Consider the following 22,958-nt stretch of genomic DNA (forward strand, 5'->3'; position numbering starts at 1 on the left):
GCAGATCAGGGCAGGAGGAGGAGAAGCTAGCAAAGGGAAGGGCTATTCCCTAGCTGAAGGTACCTTTCCATTTGTTTTTATTTATTTATTTTTAATGCAAGCATCCTTCCCCTTTCCTGCTGTTAGGGTCAGAACGATTTCCCAGGCACGCTGCATAATGCACTCAGAGGCTGCTCGGGCTCGGTGCTAAGTGGCATCCCCTTCGGCTGAAGGGCAGGAGGGGGGCTGCCATCCCCTTAATGAGGCCGTGCAGCCCTGAAGACCTCACTAGCGTTAAAAGGAGGGATTTCCAGCTGCAGGACTAATGTAAAATGCATTAACACTAATGGGGGGACGGGGGGGGGGGGGGGGAAATCTCCCAGCCCTCCCAGCCCCCGGGGGCCGTGGGGGTGGTGGTTGGTGTTGGCAGAGCTGCGCGAGGCTCTTTGGTGCCGCCGAGGTTACCTGCGGACCGGGGCCCATGGGGCCCATCCCTCGCGGAGGGTTCATCCTTTGCATGGGTCCGCCCATGTTCGGGTGCCCTGCCGGAGGAAAGAAGACACGTTAGGTGGGAGAAGAGCGACTTCGGGCCCCGAATGAGCAGCTAACGAGACGGGGAAACGCTCACCCCCCCCCCCCCCCCCACGGGTTTACCTTGCTGTCGCGTGGGATCCATTGAATTGGGCAGCAACGGCTGTGTACCAGGAACGGCCCCCGGAGGCTGGGAAAACAAGGTGGGGAAGAATGCAACGATAAACAAACTGCCAAAACGCAGCACGGGCACAGAGACTTGGGTCAAGGCTTTCCGATTCCCAAGGCGACAGGGGTTATGTGGGACCCGTCACCCCTCCTGTCCCAACGAGCCGCATCCCGCTGCGCTGGACGTCGCATCCCTCCAGCTCCTGGCACCGCTCCCGGTTCCCTTTGCAAACGCCTCCTAAAAACCTGAACCAGATGCCAGAATTTCCTCCTCTCCCCCCCTGCCTGCAGCCCCCCCCTGTGTTTCAGGAGGGCGAGGAGCCCCGTGCTGTGCGGGGCAGGGGCTGGCACCGCGGCCAAGTCCCACCAGGTGCGGGGATGGGTTTGCCAGTGATGTCCCCAGACGCTCAGGGTGGTGGCAGGGGACGTCTGCTCCTGTGTTTTCGGCCCCGGCTGTCCCCCCTCCCCAAAGCCACACACTAGTTAAAGTTCAAAGGCTGCCTTCCGCGTGCTGCTCCGAGCAGATAAAGGGGAGAGAAGGCAGATACCGCCTGCCTCGGGAGGCAAACTGCGAACAGCTTTGAAGCAGAGCTGCCTTCCCTTCCAACACCAAGGTGCATGAGGCTGAGCCGAGCTGAGATCTGAGATTTCACCCCCTTTTCTTTACAGCTCGGAAGATGGGAGCAGGAGGAAGATAACCCAGGGCTGTTGTAGTGGTGGGTATTGAGACTTCTGCTCCCTGACTTTCCTGCCTTTCTATTTATCCCCATTTATTTGCTGTCCCTCTGGGTGCAACCGTAACCTCACTGAGTTGTGGGTATGCACAAACCTGTGTTTTAGACGTGGTGTTGGGGGGAAAAAAAAAACCATGATCTTTGTAATTAACTTTACAGGGAGAAGCAAAGGCTAGGAGCCCTGGAGCCCCTGCACCACGCTGCTACACGATCCGTCCCCGGACCCCACTTGCAAGGACCCTGGACACGTCTGTGCAGCACAAGGCAGGACGAACACACAACTGGTCCTGTTAGGCAGAAGTTTGGGTAGGACCTAACAAAACAAGCGCTGGGAACAGCAGCAGCTCTGCCTCCAACAGCTGAGCTGGGGGGGGCTGGGAAGCAGCGCCTGTCCCTGTCCAGGTCCGTGCCTCCTCTCCGTGCCTGGCCCCAGGGCTGGCACCAGAGGCTCTCCCACCCTGAGGGGACACACGTAGGACTTCTCCTGGTTGTTGTGTGCAGCGAGACACATCTCAGCTGTCGCGTTTTGGAAGGTCCAGTGACTCAATGCAGCAAATAAAAACACCCAGAAAGCCGCATCCTACTCGCTGACTGCTCCGCTGCCTCGCCGGTGCTGCTTCTACTCAGATCTATGCCAGAATAACTTCACTTGGGAGAAGTGTTAGCACAAAACAAGCTCCCGAGACAATTTCTCCTAAGTTACTTTTGCGACCCAAAGGAATCGCGTGTTTCCTTTAATTTCACTGGAATGGGAAGCGCCCCGCGGTTGGGTTACTGCCGCCTAGATGGGCTAAGAGGATAAACCCAGCCCCAAAATCCAGAAGCGACCTGCCCCGCTTTGACCCCGCAGCCGAGCCGCTGAGCCCGGCGGCAGGATTATCTCCACGGCTTCGATTTGCTGGGATGGCAGGGAAAATCCACCCGGGGAGCGGGGTCGGGAGCGCAGTACCTGGTTTCCCATCCTGATGGGGGGCCGGGGACCTCCTGCGTAGCGCGGTGACATGAAAGGCTGCAATGACACAAAACCCAGTTCAGCGACACACCGCGAGGAGACAGCACGTGCCCCACACACGCCGGTTAGACTTTACACACTTTTTGTTATTATTATTCTGGAGAAATCCTTCTTTAAAAAAGTTGAGTTGAAAAAGGAAAAAAAAAAAGTGTTCGGAGTCCATTTATTTAACGTTTCTGTCGGTTTATTGTTCGAGAGCATTTGACATACTTCAGCAATACTCTGTGAGGCTGTTATAATTAGTGCACGGGAAACCCTGAGTGTTAGATACCGTGTTTAAATACATATATAAAAATATTAAAAAAAAAAAAAAAAAGGTGGGAAATAAGCACATACAGACACGCACACAAAAAAAAAAATAATTCCCCAATGCTATGCATCGAAAAAAAGAAGACTTAAGCTACTGTTTTACAACTGCTGCTACCAACAGAAGCTTAAAATCCCACATCCAGCTACATTTCTCAGGCTACCTGGGGAAGGCAAAACAGTCTGATACCCACGAGTGACTTCTCAGTCCACTGTCACCTGCACACCCAGCAAAAACAATCAGAAACTGGGAGGAAAGCAACATCCCACGGCGGAGCTGGGGGCAGCGGGTGCCCGCTCCCAGCACGCTTGCAGAGCAAAATGGAGAGCGCGTCCCGATTCACAGCCCTACCCATCGCTAGTGTCGTTACCTGACTGTGGGGTCCCATCATGCTGTTAGGGTTGTGGGGTGGAGGCTGTGCGTGTGGCGAGGGCTGTGAACCAGGCGGTCCCTGTGAGGTCAGACAGTAGAAGGAGGTTATAGATTAGCACATGAAAGCGCAGAAAGAGCTAAAAAGGATTCACGGGTGGAGCTGTTTTGTTCGGGAAGGCAGTTCGCCCATTTTTTTAATGTTTTTTTTTTTTTTTTCTCTCCTTTTAGTTGAGTTTCTATTCATTTGTAACTGAACAATGAATAATGATATATGCAAAAAATAAAAAATAAAAAATCAGAACATCTGTCAAAGCACAGCAGCCACATTACAGTCAACGGTCCAGTAGTTCAACCAGGTCTGCAATGATAAACACACAGGGAAACACTTCGCAAGGGCGTGCAACGAGCAAGAAAAATACGCAGGAGAGGGTCAGAGAGGTTGGGGGAAAATCAAAAAAAACAAAAACAAAAAACAAAAAAACACCCCCAAACCAAAAAAAAAAAAAAAAAAACATTTTCTCCTCTCTCCTCCCACGTCCTGACGGATGGAAGCACCTCCCAGGGTTTGCCACCCGAGGGTCCGCGGCGTGCTGGAGGGCCCTTTACGTTCCCCTTTGCGGATGCACCATCCCTCCTCGAGATGGGTTGCCTAATGGTGCAAGGAAAATGTCTTTCGGGTAAAACGCTACTAAGGCCGTCTAGGGGAAAAAAAGGAAAGATTAGTTCGTGTAGGTTTCGAACACTGCAATGCAGCAGTTGCTGACATTTTGGGGTTGAACGCCCACTTTTGCTTTTTTTTTTTTAAATTTCTCTTGAAAGCACAAAATGAAAAGTTTGCTCGGAGGAACTGCGAGCTCGGTGCAAGAACATACCGGTGCATGTTAACGTAAGGAAAAAAAAATTAAAAAAAAGTATTTTTGAGTCAAAGAACGTGTAATTGGTACAGAAAGCAAATAAGCTCGGTAAGTACGTTATGCGAAGCGACTACACACTCCAGGAAAGGCGCAGGAGCAGATGTTCTCTACCTGCCTCGTTACTAATTTCAACAAGTGTTCGCCTTCTAGCTGCTGCCAGCAATGGCATGGTTTGTTACCATGAGCAATTTTCTTAATTAACAGACATTAATTAGCCATTTAGCAATTTTGCAAGCATTTGTTTAGCAGCTTTCCTAAACATGAATACCACTGTGATAATGGTACTGATTAGAGGGTCCCCTAATTAACAGTACAGGGAAGGAAAATTGAAATCACATAAATTAAAAAGGGAGGGGAAGTTAATGAAGGCAGGACATATTTGCACCTGCAAATCTTTTGTACCGCGGAAACTTGAGTGCAATGTAAATAAAGTAAGAGGGTTGTGTGTGTGTGTGTGTGTGTGTGTGTATGTGGTGGGTTTTTTTTTTGCAAACTGTTACGCGGGGAGATGTAGCCAAACAGACTCCAACCAGCCACCCGGCTCTGGCGGCCGTGGAAATGGAGCCGTGCTGTTCACAGGACTTTCGCTGCCACTTGCTTTCCCTGCTTCCAGCCCCAGCGTTTGGAGCTGGAGAGGGTCCGATGTTGGGGCTGCTGTTAGGCGTTACACCCGGGGCACGATCCTGCCCCACGCGCTGGCCCAGGGCACGGGGCCTGCGCCCTGCGGCAGAAGGCCCGCAGCCATTTTGGGCCGTTCGCCCTTCCCCTGTCAGGGCAAACAGCGGCTGGGCCCGGGGCTGCCACCGGTTTCGGGCGTTTAGGGCAATTTGGAAGGAATTCCTCCAAGGCAGGGAGGAGGAGGAGTGCTTTCTGCCTCCCGGGGGCATGGAGCAGCACATCTGAAGCGCCGGCTCCTTCCTGGCCCGGGCCCCCTGCTCGCGGCAGGGCTGCCCAGCGCTGTGTGCTTCTGGGCGAGGAACGCCGAGCCTCTGGAGGCGGCGATCGGCGGCTATCGGCGGCTATCGGCGGTTATCGTATGGCCGTAACCATGTGCAGGTGGCGCAGGGCCCGCGCCTGCGTTTCGGCCGGGAACGCCTGCTTGCTTTTTCTCCAGCAGGTTCCCCTCATTACAAACAGGAGATGATCTTGACGGACCGCAGCGCTGGAGACAAATGTTTTGCAGAGACGACATGTGGGCTCCAACCAACGGGACGACTCTTTTTTTGGTTAAAAACGTGTGTTTAGCAGTCATCAAGCGGTGCTGCCACAGGAGGAGGCCGGGCCCACGCACCCTCCTCCTCATCCACGCCTCTCCCAGGCCCCACGGAGGAGGCCCTGGACGTGGCTCCTTACCTCCAAAAATCCCCACAACCAACCAACCATTCAAATCGGTGTTAGCAGAAATTGCTTCCGACAGCGCTAGGTGTCCCGGCCTGCCCGTCCACCTCCCCTCTGCTTCATTTTTTTTCTTGCCCCCTTTACTACAGAGACTTGAAAAGCCAAATCTGGCCCACCGGCTGACAGAGGTTTGCTGCCGCCGCTGCCTTGCAGCAGGAGTTTCCATGCGATCACATTATTTCCACTCTGTCTTTCATGAGCTCAACTCCTCAAACTTCTTGTAAAATATTAAACATGGAAAATTGCACCAGCGATCGTAGTTCTGTATGTGTCAATTTATGTTCCGAGAGTAATTCACCACAAATGGATCATGTTTTATGGGCTACATACTTCCAGCTAATGGGGGAGTTTTTATATTTAAAAACATTCTCAAGTACCTCTGGGGGTGGCAGAACAATGAAGAATGGTATAAGAAGGCAAAGCAGCAACGCAACGAGATACCAACAATTAAGAGTTAGCAACAGGAAGGCGTCTTGCATTTTAAAATACCTGCCTCTGCCCTACCGGTTTCACCATTAGAAGCTACCAAACCAAATGAAATGGGAATTAATTAGAGAAGTGCCTGCGTTTAATGGGTAAGAACCTGGAGCTTTGTTCTTGTAAAGGGAGAGGGAAGTTTTGTGACCTGTAAACAACCAAATCTCCCCAAGCAAGTGTGTAGAGGAGATGCCCTGGGCTCCCCGTGAGCAGGAGCTGCAGCCCTTGGAGGACCACGGCCACCGTGCAGTGCCCTGGGGTTCCTGCTGGCTCCTCCAGCTCCACAGGCTCCTCCGGGGCTTTCAGCCAAACCAGCCCAGCCTTCAGGGAAGGTTTCAGAGCCCTAGCGTGCACCTCCAGGAGCCTGAAGAGAAATAACCAGCTACCCAGTGTCTCCTGCCCTGCCAGCCCTGCAACATCTCCTCAGCACCGCAGCCCACCACAGCCCGAGGGTGCAGAAGGACTCAGCAGGCACTCGGTGCTGGAGGAGCTCGCCAACCCTCTGACAACGGGCCAAACCCAGGCAGCTGTGAGCTTGCAGGAGGACACTGCTCACAGCCTTTGCTCGCTAAATAAGTTTCATGTTCCTGGAAGTTCTGTGCCCCACAGAGGAGCTTTCTTCCATGTCTTTCCTGAAATCTGAATTTCAGAGCCTCTCTGAGCCTCCTGCAACACCCCCGAGTGCAGCACAAAGCCAAAACCCTCCGCTATGCCAGATGTCTTCTACCGTGCTGCAAGGCAGTGCCTGGAGCCCACCAGGACGGGGCTGGACAACACCAGGTCACCTCCTGGTTGTAAGGGAGAGGGCAGCAACGCCTAAAAGGCAGGAGGTGCTGCCTGAAGACCCAACTGCACCTTCCTGCGAGCAGCGAGACCGCGGCGCGGCCAAGCTCGCCAGCAGCCGGGAAGGGAGCCGTGGGCAGGAGATCTGCCTCGCCTGCAGCTGGGGCTCCCGAGTGCAGAGTTCTGGTTTGAAGGAATATGTTAAACACAAGCTCTTCAGGAAACAAACCCGTGTCAGCCGAAGCCAAGAACAGTCACCTCCATCTGGATGGAGCACCCGAGAGAAAGTTGACTGCAAATCCCACCATATGCTCCAGACATTCGGTACAAAAGCCTCGGGCATCCTGCTAAACTTCCAGAAAAAAGAACTTTCTCCGACACTTGCTTTTTCTTCCCTCCAGCCCTGCTCTCTCTCGCAAGCCATGTTCCTTCAAATCTTGCCTAGGAGAAATCTTCCCCTACAAAAGAAGCCCCAGCGGGACCAGGAAAGCTGACGGCGTGGGGTTCCTGGCTGCTCGTGGGGTTACTCAGCATGGGCAGTGGGATGCTCGGCGACCGGCCTCATCCCGTGGGAAGCTCCACGAAGCCAGTCGAAGGAAGAGATCGTGGAGAGAGCTGCAAATTGAGGAATGCCCAGGAGGAGCCACTTGAGCCGCACGCCCCAATCCTGCGGCCCGCAGGTCCCGGGGGCTCGGCGAGGACACCAGCTGTGGGATGCCCTTGGTGCTCCTCCTTGCCTCCCGTCTGCCAAAATCAGGCAGTGGCAGGGCGCTCGGGGGGGCTAACACCTCCGGCAATGCCCCCCTGGCTGGGAGAGGGGCTGCCCCCGGGCTGGAAGCCCCTGTCCTCCCCGGCTCCCGAGGCTTCTCTGCATTAGGGGGCAGTGTAGGAACAGCGAGCGGCCGGCGCTTTGTTTTGGTGCATCTCGCAGGCTGGCTGCTGATGCATAGCTAACACGGCCACAGACATTGATTTATGTGCAACTTTCCATTTCATCAGAGCCAGCGGTACAGAGCCAGGCAGGGAGCGTGCGTTTGGGAGAGGAGGCACAGCCACGGGGGGGCTGGGACGAGCAGCCCCCACCTCCTACACCCCCGTTATTTACTACGGGGAAGGTTTTGTGTTAATAGCCTGTAATTTTTAATTTTACCTTCTACGTCTCCCTGAAACTCCCCTTCCCCAGTGCTGGAGCAGAGGAGACAAACAGGAGGGCTCTGCGAACGGGCATCAATTCAGCTTTCAAAACAAAAGCAGAAATGACTTCGATGACCTTTAGGAGGATGAGAGAAGGGTTTGTTTGCTCGTCTTAAAGGGACAAAGAGACGGATTTAAATAAAAGCACCTACCCACGCTAGCCGTGAAGCAGGCCACCGTTTGTCAGGAGCGCAGCCTGACGCCAGGCGCTGCAGCCTGCTGGCACCTCGCACGGCCCAGGCAGTCAAAGGGTGCCCAGGGCCTCTCCTTTCCTGTTGGGCACGGGCTTTGGGAGACGCCGAGGGCTGCATTTCCCTTGGCCCCGAGCCTAAAGGTCGCTGCTGAGCTCCAGCACGGGGAAGGCTCTCTGCGAGCCAGCAGCTGCAGGCGGGTGCTGCAGCCCGGCCTCCTCCTCTCGCCTCGCCAGCACGTCCCTGCTCCTCCAAGCTCATGCTCGAGCTCCTCGTTTCTTCCCTTTGCCATCTGAGCCCGCAGGGCCGCAGGGAGCCCGTGCACCCCGGGGCGGCAGTGCAGGCTTTCCGCAGCCAGCACTGCACAACAACCTGGTTTGCTGCCACTGCCATCTCAGCTCCTGGCCTGGTGCCACCACGGTGCCGGGATCTGTCCCTGTCCCAGGACCTCCAGCACGCCCACGGCTGCTGTCCTCAGGCAACCCGAGCCCTCCGGCTCTGAGCTGTGCGCAGCCAGCCCCGTGCTGCTGGAGAGAGGTGCTGGTGGTCCCTGATGCTCACATTCCCTCCGTCCTCCCGTCTGGAGGTGGGCTGATGGGGCGCTGCCGCTGGAAACCTCGCCCACCCCTGGGGCTGGCACGTAAAGGGTCGGGGAAAAGAAGCCCAACTGCTTCAGTCCTCTGCACCTCCTGTGACCTTTTTGGTTTTGCCCTCTGAAGTTCAGCACTTTTATTTCCTTCAGAGATAAGAAATTAACCCTGAGCTGCAACCAGCTCGATGCAGAGGCTCCAGCACACCTCTGCAAGAGCTCGTCTCGAGCACGTCCTGAAGCTGGAACGAGCTGAACGCTCGCAATAAATCAGCCGGGCTTTCGTGGGGGTGATGTTCTGACTGTGTTAAAAGGTGGGATTTTTCTTCTCCCCTCCTCCCCTCTTTCCCCAGGGCTGGGAGGAGAAACCAGATGTTGGAGGGCTTTCAGGAAAGGCAGTCTCTGGAGACGTCACATGCGATCCATATGCATCGGCGCCCGTCCCTCCTCCTCCTCACCTAAGCCAAGAGCAGCGACCACACTCCCTCCCTCTCCTCCCGCAGCTCCGGGGGTGGGCGGCAGCTTCGCACATGGCCCCTTATTTCTGCTGGCTTTTCGGGAAGCCCCCAGCAAAGATCCCGAGAAAGAGGGGCTGCTTCTGGCCACCCCATCCCCAGGGGCAGGGCAGCACCGGCGGCTGCTGGCAGCCTGGCTCCCGGTCCGGCTGCACACGGAGGTGGAGATCCGGGACGGGTTCTCTGCTCCCGAATCAGCCCCTCGGTGCCAAAAAGCTACAAAAAGCCAAAAAGGAAAGCGAGAGGGGAGGCCTCGGAGGCTGTCAACGAGAAGTGTCAAGACCCGAGCATGAGCAGCGTGTCTGGGGCATCGCAAGCTTCTCTCCCTCACCTTCCCCTCTCGGCGAAATCCAACCCAGGCTTTTGAAGCCGTGCCCTAACTCCTTGCCAATTCTGCAACCCGCGCAGATCTGTGCGAAGTGGGAGCCTGAGAGGACAGTCATCTCTGCAACGGGATGAGATCAGGACTTTTGGAAACACATTTGTTGGAAGTAGCAACTTGGCACTCGAATTGCTGGCAGCAGCTATGACCTGCGAGATAGCATCTCTTCTGCTGGCTTCACCCTGCGTGGCAGAGCGCTGCTACAGGATCGGTTTTAGGGTTACCGATCCCTATCGGATGCTCGCGTTTTGTCAAACGCGTGTTCAGGAAACGGCATCTCCCTAGAACCAGAAGCAGCCCTCCTTCCCCTTCCCCGGCTCCGCGCAGGCACCAGTTGCGATACCGCGCTCCGATACCGCCACCATAAACCGCGAGGCTTTCTCAGGTCCGCCTGTCCAGTGCCCAAGCATTTCTGCCATACACAAATCGCAAACCCAGATAAAAAAAAGCAGCTTGCCAAAACAAACGTCCCTTTCAGCTGCTATCCCATTTGTTACACGAACAAGCGCTTATCCCTCAAGGAGGAAGACTTCAACGCACCGCGAGCTTACGTCGCGGCGACCCGGTGCGTATGGGGCCTTACAGAGAGATTCCGAAGAAATAAACCTAACGAAAACACGCTTAAAGCTTTGAACACTTCTTTTCCAAGCACTCGTTGAAGTCCTCTCCGCATCACTCCATCACCCGTTACCCTGTCTTCAATCAGAGCTCGGCGTGGGAGAAGGGGCGCGCAAGGCGACTCTGGGGCCGTGGCTAGGTGTTGTCTTACAAGGTGCCTCCACGGCACTCAGGGCCGCGCGCTTGGATCGAATCCGCTCCTGCCCGCAGCCACTGCCCACGCCAGCGTTTGTTAATGCTTTCAGTGATTGCATTTGGAAAAAATCAAGTGGTTAACCAGAGGGGGAAAAAGTTTCAGGAATCGAAATCCAGAATGTTTTCAATTACGCACGTCTGTTAGGACCAAAGCACAAATACAATCTCAACCCAAACACAAAACAAGCAGCTTTGGAAAAACATCGACTGCGAATACGCGGTAACCTCTTCAGGCAAGAAACAAAATCGCTTTAAGGCCACGGAAACCAGAAAGCGAAGGTGGAAGGGGAGCAGATCACTGGTTATTCACAAACGGGTCGGCTACGTTGGCATACTGCTTGGCTAGGGTCCCCTCGGGGACAAAACCGGAGCGCTGGCACCGAGGCGCGAGCAGACCCGAGCGCCCCGTCGACGCGGGCGCCGGGAGGAGCGGCAGCCTACCTGGAAGAAACCTGGCGGGATGGGGCCCCCGGGCATCCCGTCGTTCGGGGGAATGTTTCCAAGCACGGGACTCGGGGCGGCAGCTGCGCTCTGCGGGGAACAAAACCAGGACAAACACGTTGGTTTCCGGTCGGAGTTCAGGAGGAGAACATTTATAAAGAGCCGGCTTCCCGGCCGCGCCACACCGGGTCGATCAGCGCGGCCCTCGCACGGCCCCGCAGCATCTCTCGCGGCCGGAGGAAGGAGCGGAGGATGCTCGGGGCCGTTTTGGTGTTGGGTTTGGGAGCGGAGCTCGCCCAACTCTCCCCTTCTCGCCCGATCCTACACCAGCTTCGCCGGCACGCTGCTGGGACCGGGGCTCGGGCAGGGTTCGCGTTGCGGTTCACCCCGGGAGAAGACGGCCGTGGAAAAAACAGGGATGGGTCCGGGGCTCATTTGTTTGTTTAAGCAGCCAGTCAGCCCCGTTAATCCACCCAGGAGCCTCACCTAGCGCGTCACTCCCGGCAGGAGCTATTTTAAGGCTTTTTAAACGCTTCTCGTAGCCCACCTCCCCCCCGCGCGCTCGCTTGCTTCGCTTCTGCCCTCCAAAAAAGACGCTTCCCCTCCTTCCCCACCGCCACCACGAGGGGTTTTCATCACAAAAATCCCACCGAGCCGTGGCTCACGCCTCCCTGCCGCGAGCCCCGGAGTGGGCACGGGCGGCTTCGCCACGAGAAAGGGAAGGGGACGGCGGCGGGTTGCCCAGACAGCCCTGCTTAGCAACTGGATTAATATTTACTTCCTCTCCGCCACGCACGCCGATGCACAAAGGAGGTTTTCTGGCCGGGGGACCGGCCCCGGAACAAAGGGCACCTTCCCGGCATGGCGGGCACGCGGCCACGGCGCCGAGGAAGCGCCCGGGAGGACGGGGATAAGGAACGTCGCCCCGGCAGCACCCCGAGGAAATCCTGAGCTTGGTTTGAACCCAAAGCTCGGCCACCCTGGGCCCTGCCAAAGCCCGAGTCCCACCGGCAGCGGGGCCAGCTCCAGCCACGCACCGTGACCCAGGCGGGATGGAGACGACCGCACTGCGCTGGCTGCTGCTTCGCCCAGCCCTGGAAGCGTCCTAGAGGACAGCAGGGGCCGAATCTCCCCCCCAGAAAAGTGCCTTCCGTGAAATAAGCACCCCACAAGGGGCCGGGAGAACGGGGCATCCCGAGCAGCCTTCCCCGCAAAAGCCAGATCTGAGCGCTTTTACAGTCCATAAAAAAAAGGCCTGGCAGGAAAAATCAGCCTACCCATTCCAGGCGCTTTTTATACTTCAGACGGCGGCAAAAATAGAAAGGAGAGGGAGTGAACCCAGTTCTCCCCCTTCCATCCCCCCAAGTGGGTCAGCTATAAAAGTAAAACCCAATCTTAATCCGAGGCCATGAACATATTGCAGTTTCTCTGCAAAGCAGATGAATGTTCTTAATGCACAAATAGAGGAGAGCGAGCCCCCGACTGCAGCGAGCCCATTTGGAATTTCCTTTATTAAACCCTCGATCACGCAAAACGCCGCTCTCCAAAGGCGGCGCGCGGCGCAGTAAAGCTGCCAAGGTGATATTTTATGGTTTCAAGAGATTTCCAGCACACCACAATCCCTGGCCGGGGAATCTCCCGCGGCAGGACGGATCCCCCCGCGCAGCGAGCCCGCGAGCCCACCCGGGGGGTGCCGCCGGCACCGTGAGGGGCCCGGCTTTGGGATGGGAGCGACGGGATGGGAGCGACGGCGGGGTCGGCACGTGGAGGGGGCAGAGCCGCCAGAAAGCCCCTTTTTGGTGCAGAAAGTGCCTCGGTGTGCTGAAACACATCGGAGCTTTTTATGCCTTTGTGTTGAACCGAAGTCTGCTGCGCTCCTCCCTCTGCAACAGGGAGTAGGGGGAGGAGGGCGACGCAGCCAAAGAAAATCTTGAAGCAAATGCACATTTTTCCACAAAACCACAGAACCTTTCTTTTTTTTTTCTTCCTCGCGATAAACGCCCCCAAACCTCACCTCCGCGCTCGCCGCGTCAACGCGGGTTTAACGTGCCGCGCACATGTGGCGCTTGGCAGGGCTCAATAATTAAAAACCCACAAGTGCCCTGAGCATATTGCAGGATGGGAGCCAAATTGGTCAGCCCTTGATGAATGATTTACAAGGCTGCGAAGTGACATTTTACTTTCTTTTTTTTTCTTCCCCTCCCCATCGCCGCCGCTCAGGTGAACGCCGAGGCACCTTTCGGAGCCCTGGGCACCGCGGGGTGTGCTGGGGAAGGAGGAGGAGGGCTGATGAGAGCGCCAGGAACAAACCCTCCAAACCCAAGGGCGCACACCCCAAGCCCAGAGCGCCTTCCAGATCCTACTTCCAGAAAAGCCAGGACGTCTTGGCTCTCCCAGCTTCACCCCGCCTGGCTTATTTCCACCGCCTCAGCTACGGAACTCTTTCTGGGGACCCTTCGCCTTCACCTGCCCAGCTCCACTTCCCTCCGCCAGCCCCGCGGGGACGGCACGCCCGGCGCCCGCAGGAAACCCCGGGCGAGCAAAACCCAAGCGTGGATGCGTGGCCTGAGGTTGTCCAAGCCCGTCCCTGCTCCGGGGCCGGGTTTATCACTGCCGGCATTCAACCGGAGAGGGAACGAGCTAATTCACCTCGGAGGAGGGGGGGAGCCGCTTGCGTTTTATCAGCTGGTGAATTTGGGCCGTGCTGGAAGCAAAGCGCGGTTCCCGGGGCACGGAGCCCCCAGACGTCGGGTTCTTCTCCCTGGTGGAGGCGAGCGGCGCGCTGCCGACGAGGATCTCGGCGCCTCGGCTGCGAAGCCAGGCGCTCAGTTAACACAGCGCCTCGGTGCGCCGGCAGATGCCGTCTAAGCCCTTAAATCGCGCACTAATTGCGCTAATTGAGCTAACAGTCTCTGTTTCGTCTCCCTACCCTGAGTCAACCAGCGTCTTCTGGTGCTGCCGTAGAGATCCAAGCTGTTGACTGCGGTGTTATTTTGTCAGCCATTAAGCGATTCATCAGAGTCATTAATTGATTTATTACCGCTGCCTGCGAGTATAGCTTTGCAAATAAAGAATGATGTAGGTCAGGAGGCGATAGAAATTGGACAAAACAACACAGCCAGGAGCTGGATGCTTGAATTATCTGGAGGAGTCCGCTCACGCAGGCCCGCTGACACGGGGTTACGGGGGAAAAGAAGCCGGAAAATAAAGACAGGACGCGTTGCTTGGCCCCGCTGCCAGAAACCCCGCTGGCCGGGGCGCTGCGGCGGCCGGGAGAGCCGCGGCGCTCAGCACCACCTTGCAGCACGCACGAGGATGTGGTGCCAAGAGGCAGCGAGGCTCCGCGCCGCAGCGTGGCCGTGCCAGCGCCGCCGGGGACGTCACGGTGGCGGGGAGGTGACGGCCACCGCGCCGGGTGCCTTTCCGGGGGGTTTCCCACCTGCGGGAGGTTTAGGGGCGCAAGGGGAGGCCAGGAGGACGCGCTGTGGCTGGGGAGCGTGAGCACATCTTGTCCGGCGAGGTAGGAAGCGGAGGCAGGACACGGCTCTCCCGAAAGCGGGGCGTCATCGCAGGCGCCGGGTGAAATCGCTGCGCGTTAGCGCAGGAGCGCGGAGCCTGGGGGCAGAAGGCTTTAAATCTCGGTTAGTTTTTTCAGCTCAGATCTATCCGGGACGTAAAAGGGCTATTAAAACAGCCTTATTTTCTTAACCTAATCCGTCAGAAGGAGCCGGGTTATTCAACCCCGCTAATTGCCTGTAGGGGCGGAAGGGCAGAGGCCGGCACGGCCGCGCCGCGTGCCCTCGCTCCCCTGCCCTGGGCTGCCCCGCGGCACCTCGGTGTCACCGGCGGCGCGGGGACGTTCAGCGACCTCCTGCCCCGGGCTGGACGACGACTCGCCTCTGCTCCTCCGTGCCACGGGAGGGACGAAAGGGACACGTCCCGTGGGACGAGGATCGAGGCTTTGTGCATTTTCTGGAGCTGAGAGCTGAGGTCTTTGCTGGGCTCGAGGGCTCGGCAGGAGCGGGCGTTGCGCGAGCCCCTCCCGGCACCGGCAGCGGTGGTTTCCTGCCCCCCCCCCCCGGCTGATTCAACCTGCGATCAGCATCTTCCCATGCGTCACCAGCGAGGCTGGAGGGGTTGAGGGCCGCTTTCTGAGACCTGACGCAGGTTTGCTCCCCGCCTCAGCTCGCCACAAGCCCGTGTCCTCTCTCTCCCCGCAGCTGCCCCGCCGCCAGCCCCGGCCAGCCGGGCTGCACCGCCACCATCGCTGCTCTCTGCTCACCGCGACGCCGAGGCCCCAGCTCTGCCCGGCAGCGCTCGCCCTGCCGGTAAATGGGAGCCGGTTCCTCCCGTGCACGCCTGGAGCGGTGCTGTGCACGCAGCTGCGGAGCAAACCCCGGCGTTCGGGGGCTGCCTTTCACCAACCCCTTTTTGTTTTTATTTAAATAACCTCAAAACACTGGTGCAAGACGCCACGAGACCTCAGAGAGGACGTTTCCTTCCTGGGAAGCGCCACGGGCACCGGCTGCTCTGCAGCAACCCAGCAGATGGGCTGAGGAACGAGGTGGGCAGAGCAGGGAGCGGGGACCAGCACGGACCTGGAGAGGTGCTGCGGCCGGCCGAGCGCTCGCGCTGCTGCCATGGGCGGTTTCTGCCCCCCTTTTCCTCTCCACGAGGGCCGGATGAGCAGCGCGGGGGGCTCCAGCTGCACCTTGCAGAGGGAGCGGCGCGGGCTCCTGCAGCAGGACTGGCACCCTCAAGGCGCGCGAGAAGTTACACGAGAAGCCCAAGTTTGCAGCGGCTTTACTTGGCTGTGCCCTTCGTAAGCCCGAGCACGAGCCCAGCTCCCTGCCAGGAGCACGCAGAGGTGGTGGGGACGGAGCTGGTTCCCATCTGCCCTCCGCCACTTCTCGCTGGCCAGCAGCACGGGCTCTGCAGCCTGAGGAAGAAATGGGCGTGCAGGTCGGGACTTAAGCAGGCTGCAGAAACAGGTACCACGGAATTAAATCGGACTCCGGTTAAGCCTTTTCATCTCGTTAAAGCTGCCTTCATCTTCCGCGGCGAGGCTTTAAATTTAATAAGAGGACACTCCCACACCTCGCCGTAACCTGATTAGCGCCGGGGGGGGACGGCCGCACGCCGGCCGTGTCACGGGGCCGGCACCCTGCACGTCCCCACCTCGCCTCGGTGGCATCTGGGCTGCGTCACGGCGAAACCGGACGCTGCCGGAGGTGGGCATCCCCCCGCGTCCCCAGGGCTGCTTTCAGAGTGCCTGAAACCTCCCCGCAGCACGCCAACGGGACGAGACAAGGAAGGGAAGAGAAAGGGAGACCTCCGGGAGCGTGCTGCCAAGAAGCACCTTGGCGAAGGCAGGTTTGGCTCCGGGAGCTTGCTGCGCCCGCATCACCTGAGAGCAGGGGGAGAGCTGGAGACAGCAGCCGCTCGCGTCCCAGCCGGGGGCTGTTCCCCCCCTTCTTTAAAAAGAAAGAGAACGGCAGCCTGCACCTTCACTTCTGAAGCCCGAGCTTTAGAAAGGAGGGAAAAAAGAAACAAGGCGAAACATTTCAAGCAAATACGGAGGTTTTTTCTTTTTTTTTCTCCCCCCTTGTAAAGGATAATCTGAGACAGCAGCTCCACCAGAGGCACAAAACAATAGGATTTTAATCTCTTAAGTAGGCGGCCCCCTTATCCCCGGGAAGGAAACCCCTTCAGTCATTTACAAGTTTGTAAATAAGGATCCTGGTAGCATCGCGCGGACATCTGCTCCGCGAGCCCGCCAGTGTTACCGCTAACATTTACAAACATCCTTACGCAAACACACAGCGCTCGCTGCTGATCTGGCTTTAGCTAAATATATCCCGAGGAAATAACTTGGCAGCGCCGCACAACTTCACGGCAACCGAATTAAAGGGGAGAAGAGGGGAGGGGGGAAAAAAAAGAGGGGTGGGGATGAGAAAAGCACGAGGCGTCAGACGGGCTGAACGCAGCCAGGCTCGGGGCGGAAAGGATGCGGAGGGGAACTTCGGGGAAGTTCAGTGCGGTTCACCAAGCACTGGCAGAGCTGTGCTGCCCCCAGCTCGCTCGGCTCGAAGCTCCTCCAGCTCCGGCACCGTCCCCAGCACCCAGGCTCCGCGCGGAGAGGTTTAGGGAGCCCCCCTAAACCTCGGCCCGGCGGCCGCCCCGCAATTAGCAGCCTGGAAGGCGCTCCGACTGCGCAGGTATTAATTACTATCAATTCCCCTCGAATCATCCCAGCGGCAGGCACGCCAGGCTCTTTTCCAGCAGTCGATACTATCCATTTGAGGGCCCACCTGCCAAAAAAGTTCTATCACATAATTATCTCCAATTTTCATTAGAGAATGCAATCGCTCCGGCCTATTAATCTGCCGCCCATCCGGGGTGCTCAGCTGCGCGGCTCCTCGTGGTTCCCCGGGGGTTTGGTCCCGAGGCACCTCCGCAAGCCCTGCAGAAAGCTCACGGATCCGTTTTTTTTTTGTCTCCCCCCCCCCACCCACCCCGGCACCTTCTTATTTTTTAAAATGAAAGGGGAGAAGTGCTGCTGGCGGCGACTGGAGGAGTTTGGGGCCACACGCTCACCTGTGCCCCAAATCCGGCCCCCACGCTCCCCAGAGCGACTTCTCCCACCCACCTCAAGCACCAAGCGGGGACAAATTTTAAGGGAAGCCCCCCCCCGAGCTGCTCCAGCGTTTGGGGCGGGTTGCTTCGAGGACAGCCTTCGGCTCCAAGCCCATCAAGACGGGGAGCAGCCCTCGTTTGGGAAGTGCCACGCGGCTCCGACGCTACGTAAACGTTAATGAGCTGAAGGCATGCGACGCAGCTTTCATTCTGATGGTGGTTTTCTTTTCGATTCGGGGGCCTGCTGGCTCTGGCAGACAGGCTTCTGTTCCACAGGGCCTGTCTCCATCGCCGCTTCTGGTTTTTCTGCCTTGGTGGAGTTCGAAATTGCCAAGTGAATTCTGGAAGGGGTTTCAAGGAAAGCTAGATTTAAATTGGTAATCTGATTTGAAAAGGAAAAAAGAAAAAAAAAAAAGAGGATGCACGGCGTCGGGAGAATGCTGCCCCTCTGCTCCGGGGTGTAATGGGGCCGAGGGGCTCCCCGACAGCTAACGGGGACGTAGCCGGTCACGGAGGGCAGGCAGAGCACCGCAACGTGCCTCCAGGGTGCGTACGGGAAATAAATCGATGCATATCCCCGTATTCTTGCTGCTTTCCATTTCCCACTGGATCCTATCCCGTAACCCCGGCCGCCTCTTGCGGTGCTCTTAGCCCAACGCCAAGTGATGCACGGGGTCTTTGGGTTGGGAAGGGTGCCCAGCCCCGAGCCAGAGCCCTCTGCCCCCTCTCCCTCCTCACCGGCCCTCACTTTTGGTGTGCTTTAGCTGCAAAGTGCCCTGCCATCGCCGGGAGCCGCGGTGCCCCGGGTCAGCCCCGTCTCAAAGCAGGCCGGCCCCACAAAACATCCCCACTCGGTGCATTATCTCCCGCCACGGGGAAAGGGGGGGGGAAATTAATGCAAATACTACGGCCGTCCTCCCGTTCCTGTCAGGCGTCTGAATGCCGAAATATCACATTTGCTTAAGCCTATTTTCCTGCTGGCAGCTGCCTGTTATTATTCCCCAACACCAAAGGCGAGGGGGAAGAGAGCCGGTCCCGAGCAGGTGAACGCCATCTGCCCGTCCCCGACGAGATGCCCGCGCCGCCCAGACAAAAAAGCCGCTGGCCCGGCGGCCACCACCTCGGCACGGGGACGTGGGGACCCTTTCGGGGGCTGCCGTAGCCCGTGGCGGCCGCTCGGGGGGCTCCGTGGACCTGCGGGGGGAGGCAGGCTCCTGCTCGGCTCCCGAGGATGACGGGGAAGCGCGGGGCTGAGGGCAGCTGAGAGGGAGGGAATGGGGTGCCTGCCGCTCTTACGGAGAAGTGGTGGGCTTGGGGAAAACCCTCCCCTGTCCCTGTGCGCCCCCAGTCCTCGTCTGCAGCCTTCAGGATGCTGCGAGCGTCCCCGTGGGTGCCGGGGAAACTGAGGACCCCGGCGACTCGGGGTCCCCAGGGCCGCCGTGGACCCCCCAGCAGCACCTTGGAAGACCCCCAAAAGCGGCGTTTGGGTCCGTACAGGGAGCACACGGCCTCCGTGCTCCTCCAGCACCTCCAACCCCGAGACGCTGCCCTACAGCAGCGCCTCAACAGCCTGCCCGCGCGCGGTTCCCCGTGGAAGCTCGCACAGAATTTCTCCGTAAACCACCGCGAGCGTAGCCGCCCCTTCCCGTTGGTTGACTTCCACCCCCTTTTCACCGGCAGGGCTTGCTTATTGCACTTATTTGTGGGTGCTGCCCCCAAAACTACGGTTTCCCAGGTCCGGTAATTGCTCGAGGCGTTTGAAAATTAATAGAGCCGCTAGAGCCGGGGACAGGAGGAGTAAATCTGACGTAAGCCGCCGTGTAATTCAGCGCCGCGTGCGCCAACGGGGGGCTTTCTTCACACCCGGCGGAGCCAGGGGCTAATCGAGCTCGGAGGCCGGTCAGGCTCCCAGCCCAGGAAGGGATTTGACAGGAGGAGGAGGAGGGGGAACCCAAAGGTGCGTTTCCAGAGGGCGTTTAACTACGGGGACACGTTCTGCAGGAAGGTGAAAGGCCCCGGGACGGGGGGGATTCAGCGTCTGGCTCCACGAAGGGAAGCCGAGCTCGCAGCCTGGCACACCGACGGCGGACAGAGCCCCAGGGCCGGGTGCTGTCCCCCTTGCCAGGACAGGATCCCGATGGAAGTGCCATTTTCAACCACTCACTCCGTTTCCGCGTGCTCACGGGGCAGCTTGGGGAGCTGCAACTCCGAGCCCCGGTTTCCTGACAGCTCGCAGAACGCAATTATTTGGCTTCTGCGAGGAACCCTCCCCACCAAGGGCGGCGGCGAGCGCAACCCCCGCCTTGATGCGCCGGGAGCTTTCTGAAAGCAGGCTCTGGGGGCACCCCATAAACCCAGCGTGCAGCCCCCCCCCCCCGTAAACCATTACGTGAGGCAGGAGAACTTAAAATTCCCGGGATCACGGGAAGAAAATTTGCTGCAGGTGATCGCGGCCACGGCGTGGGCTCGAGCAGGCAGGGATTTGATCAGGAGGGGGGCTCTGGTGGCCACGAGCTGCTGGAGGAGCCTTGGGTTTGCCCTCTTGCCCCAATCCTCTGCCTGACAGCCGTGAAGAAGGGGCTGGGACGGGAGGGCACCGTGGCACCGGCGGTGCTGGACCACCTCGGGCACCGCGGGTGGGTCTCGAGCCCCTGGTCGGCCCCCGGAGCCTGGCATCCCGCGGCGCCGTCCTGGGAAAACTTCTGCCGGCCGCGGCGAGGAAGTGACATCAGGGAGCAGGGGCTTTTGTGCGAGCAGCCCCCCGCCACGCCGCACAAAGCGGGAGGAGGTTTCTAAAGGCTCCCGTGGCAGGGAAGGGCCTCTCCATCTTCCCCCAGGCGCTGGCTTTTGTATCGCCCTCGCCGCCGCCGCCACCGCCGCCGCCGGATTCAGCGGCTCTGCTGTCGGAGCCCGGCCTCCTTCGCCTGCGATTGCTGCAGATTTCACCTCCGGGCGAAAGCAGAGAGAGGAAAAAAAAAAAAGGGGGGGGGGGAGGGAGGGGGGGGGGGGGGGAGGGAGGGAGGCTTGGGGGGCGCAGCCCGCCTCGCGTGGTCGGGAAAAACAACAGAATGTGGTTGGGGGATAGCTACGCGGCGGCTTAACGAAAATCGCATCGCCGAGGAGATTTTGGTGGCGCTGCCAAGAAGAAAAAAGTGTCTTCCCACTTGCAAACAAGAGTTAATTATAGAAGAGGGGAAAAAAAAAAAGATAAGAAAAAGAAGGAAGAGGAAAGCGTTAAAACCATCTGTGCCACAAGGAAGAGGCCGGGGCCGCGTGCGCAGGCAGCAGCAGCGCCGACAGCTGTGCCGTAGCCGCCGGGTTGCGCCGGCGCCGCGGGGACGGCAGGAGCGCCTCGGTCCCTTCCCCGCGCCCGCTGCCAGCTCCCCGGCCACGTCCCGGCGTCCCAGGGGGGTGTCCCGGCACGGCGTGGCAATGGGTCCCCACCGGGACCCCGGCACGGCGGCGTCCCCCCCGGCGTAACCGCTTCACAAATATTGACCTAGCTGGTTTTTAAACAGAACCGAAAAGCCGCAGGGTTTAAAGTCCACGTCCCGAACCGCTCCGGCCTCGCCGGTGCGTTAACGCCGCCCGGGTCCCCGGCTTTTACAGAAATTCCTAGCAACTGGCTCAAATACCGCTCGCCGTCTCCAAAGAAACGAGCCGAGCAGCTAAGCCCCCACGCACTGCCCGGTGCCGCTGGGTTTTGGAGGAGGGCGACGTCCCCCGGCACCCCGGGCACCCAGCAGAGGAAATCCCGTCTGATTCTCTCCCCTTTGGGCGAACGACTCCGCTGGCAGAGGAGATGGAAGGCCCCTGAGAGCCAGAAAGATGAACGGGATGGTGAAGCCGAACGGGGTGGAGAAGCCACGGCAGGGCACGGGCACGGGGAGCAGAAGGCGCTGGGGCTGCTGGGGCCGGATGACGGCCGAGCACGCACCCGGTTCGTTTCAGGAGACCTCCCGCTGCTGAGCTCCCATATAGATCCACCGCAGCAAATAATTAGCCATAATTAAGGGCTTCTGGTTTATGGCTCAAACAATTGTTTAACCAGCAGAGCCCTGCTGAAATGAAGTTCAGGACTTGGCAATAAATATTGCTTTCCCGTGAGACGGCTCGGGTGCAACTTCTGCTCCAAGCTGCCTGCTGGGAAGGGACCGGCGCTGCCTTCCCCGCGAGGAAGCACGGAGCCAGCCCGGGCACACGAGGAAGCACGGAGCCAGCCCGGGCACAGGAGCTGGGCCACGCCAGAGGCTCACTCAGCCTGTCGGCGGCCAGAGGGAGGGGAGGAGGAAAACGGGTGGGGAAAACCCGCCGGGGACCGGAGAAGGCGGCAGCAGACGAAGCGCCGCGGAGCACGAAGCCGCTGCTGGGAGGTCTGGAGCGAGGTGGGGATGCCGGCGACGGAGCCGTTCTCATCAGCTCGCCATCCTTGAATCAGCCAGGGATGGGAAGGGCGAGGCAGGGAGCAGCACCAAAAGGAGAGGTGTTCTCAGCCCGCCTGGTGTTAGGGCTCCCAAAGTGGAGGGAGCGGTTTCAGGCCCCCCGCGCCCACCCCACCTGCAGCGCTCTCCCCGCGGAGAACATATGGCCCGTCGCACGCAATTAGGGACATAACGAGCAGAGCTAATCAGCGACTTCGGGTTCTCCTCCACCACGTGCCGCTCTTGAAAAGTGATCGCTCCTCGACCGGCAGCGCAAAGCCTGGAACGCTGCACTGGGACGAGCTCTTCGGATCTGATCCGTGGGAGCCCCCGAGTGCCACCCACCCCCCGTCCTCCCCAAAACTCATCCCCAAATCCGGATTTTTTCCCGGCATCAGGTCAGGGAGGTGAAACCTGACGTCCCCAGAAGCCCATCCCGCGCTGGCTCGTGGGTGTTGCAGCTTGGGAAGAGCGGGTAGAGCAGAGCTGCAGCCCGAGATCAATCCTCACACTGAGCTGCAGTTGGTTAAGTAGCCGTGAGATCTCTGCCTCGAAACGCCACGCGGCAGCCGCGGCCGGACACTGTCCAGGTGCGCTCAGAGGGTCATTTATAGAACTGCGCTCTCAGGAGTAAAGAGCCAGTGAGGGCAAGATCGGGTTCGTAGGGGAGCACGGAGAAACCCGGCTGGGGCGAACACCTGGCAGCCTGTCCGCGATGCACGAACCCAAGTTCGGTGCTTTTTCCCCTCTCTCATTACCAGCAGCCCTCCGTTAAACCCGCAGCCCCCCGCGAGACGGGTTTGGTGCCGCCTCTCCTTCGGGCCCAGCCCGTTTGTGGGGACGGACGGGCAACGCGAAGCAACGCCGGGGCTGGAGGTGCCGGGGCGAGGGCCGGCGGGGCCGCGGTGATTTAGCACCTGGGAACGAGCGCCTGCAACGCGCCGCCGGTCAATCTGCCGGGCGAGGAGGTTCCCCTAGGGCTGTTTTTAAGACAGATTACCTGAAAGCAGGCCAAATGCCTCTCCCCGCTTCAGCCCGGCACCGGAGAAGGCCGGCACAGGGCAGGGGAAGGCGAAGGACGGGACGGCCGCTGGCACGCGG

At 58.9% G+C, this 22,958-nt stretch overlaps 1 protein-coding gene across 4 annotated transcripts in view; it reads right to left on the reverse strand.

The window, feature by feature from the left end:
- Positions 1-22,958, reverse strand: part of SSBP3 (single stranded DNA binding protein 3) — a 50,994-nt gene that overhangs the window by 7,395 nt on the left and 20,641 nt on the right. Inside the window, exons 5-9 of one of the 4 annotated variants that reach the window (XM_035332998.1) lie at positions 10,801-10,890; positions 3,102-3,182; positions 2,362-2,421; positions 634-700; positions 445-521 (exon numbers count right to left, since the gene is read on the reverse strand). In XM_035332998.1, coding sequence (XP_035188889.1) covers positions 445-521; positions 634-700; positions 2,362-2,421; positions 3,102-3,182; positions 10,801-10,890 — 375 coding nt within the window. The remainder of the gene's footprint in view (positions 1-444; positions 522-633; positions 701-2,361; positions 2,422-3,101; positions 3,183-10,800; positions 10,891-22,958) is intronic. The other 3 variants (XM_035333001.1, XM_035333000.1, XM_035333002.1) reach the window with 3 other exon arrangements.

Source organism: Oxyura jamaicensis, chromosome 8 (genome assembly GCF_011077185.1).
Source record: "Oxyura jamaicensis isolate SHBP4307 breed ruddy duck chromosome 8, BPBGC_Ojam_1.0, whole genome shotgun sequence".
In the NCBI taxonomy this organism is placed as follows: domain Eukaryota; kingdom Metazoa; phylum Chordata; class Aves; order Anseriformes; family Anatidae; genus Oxyura; species Oxyura jamaicensis.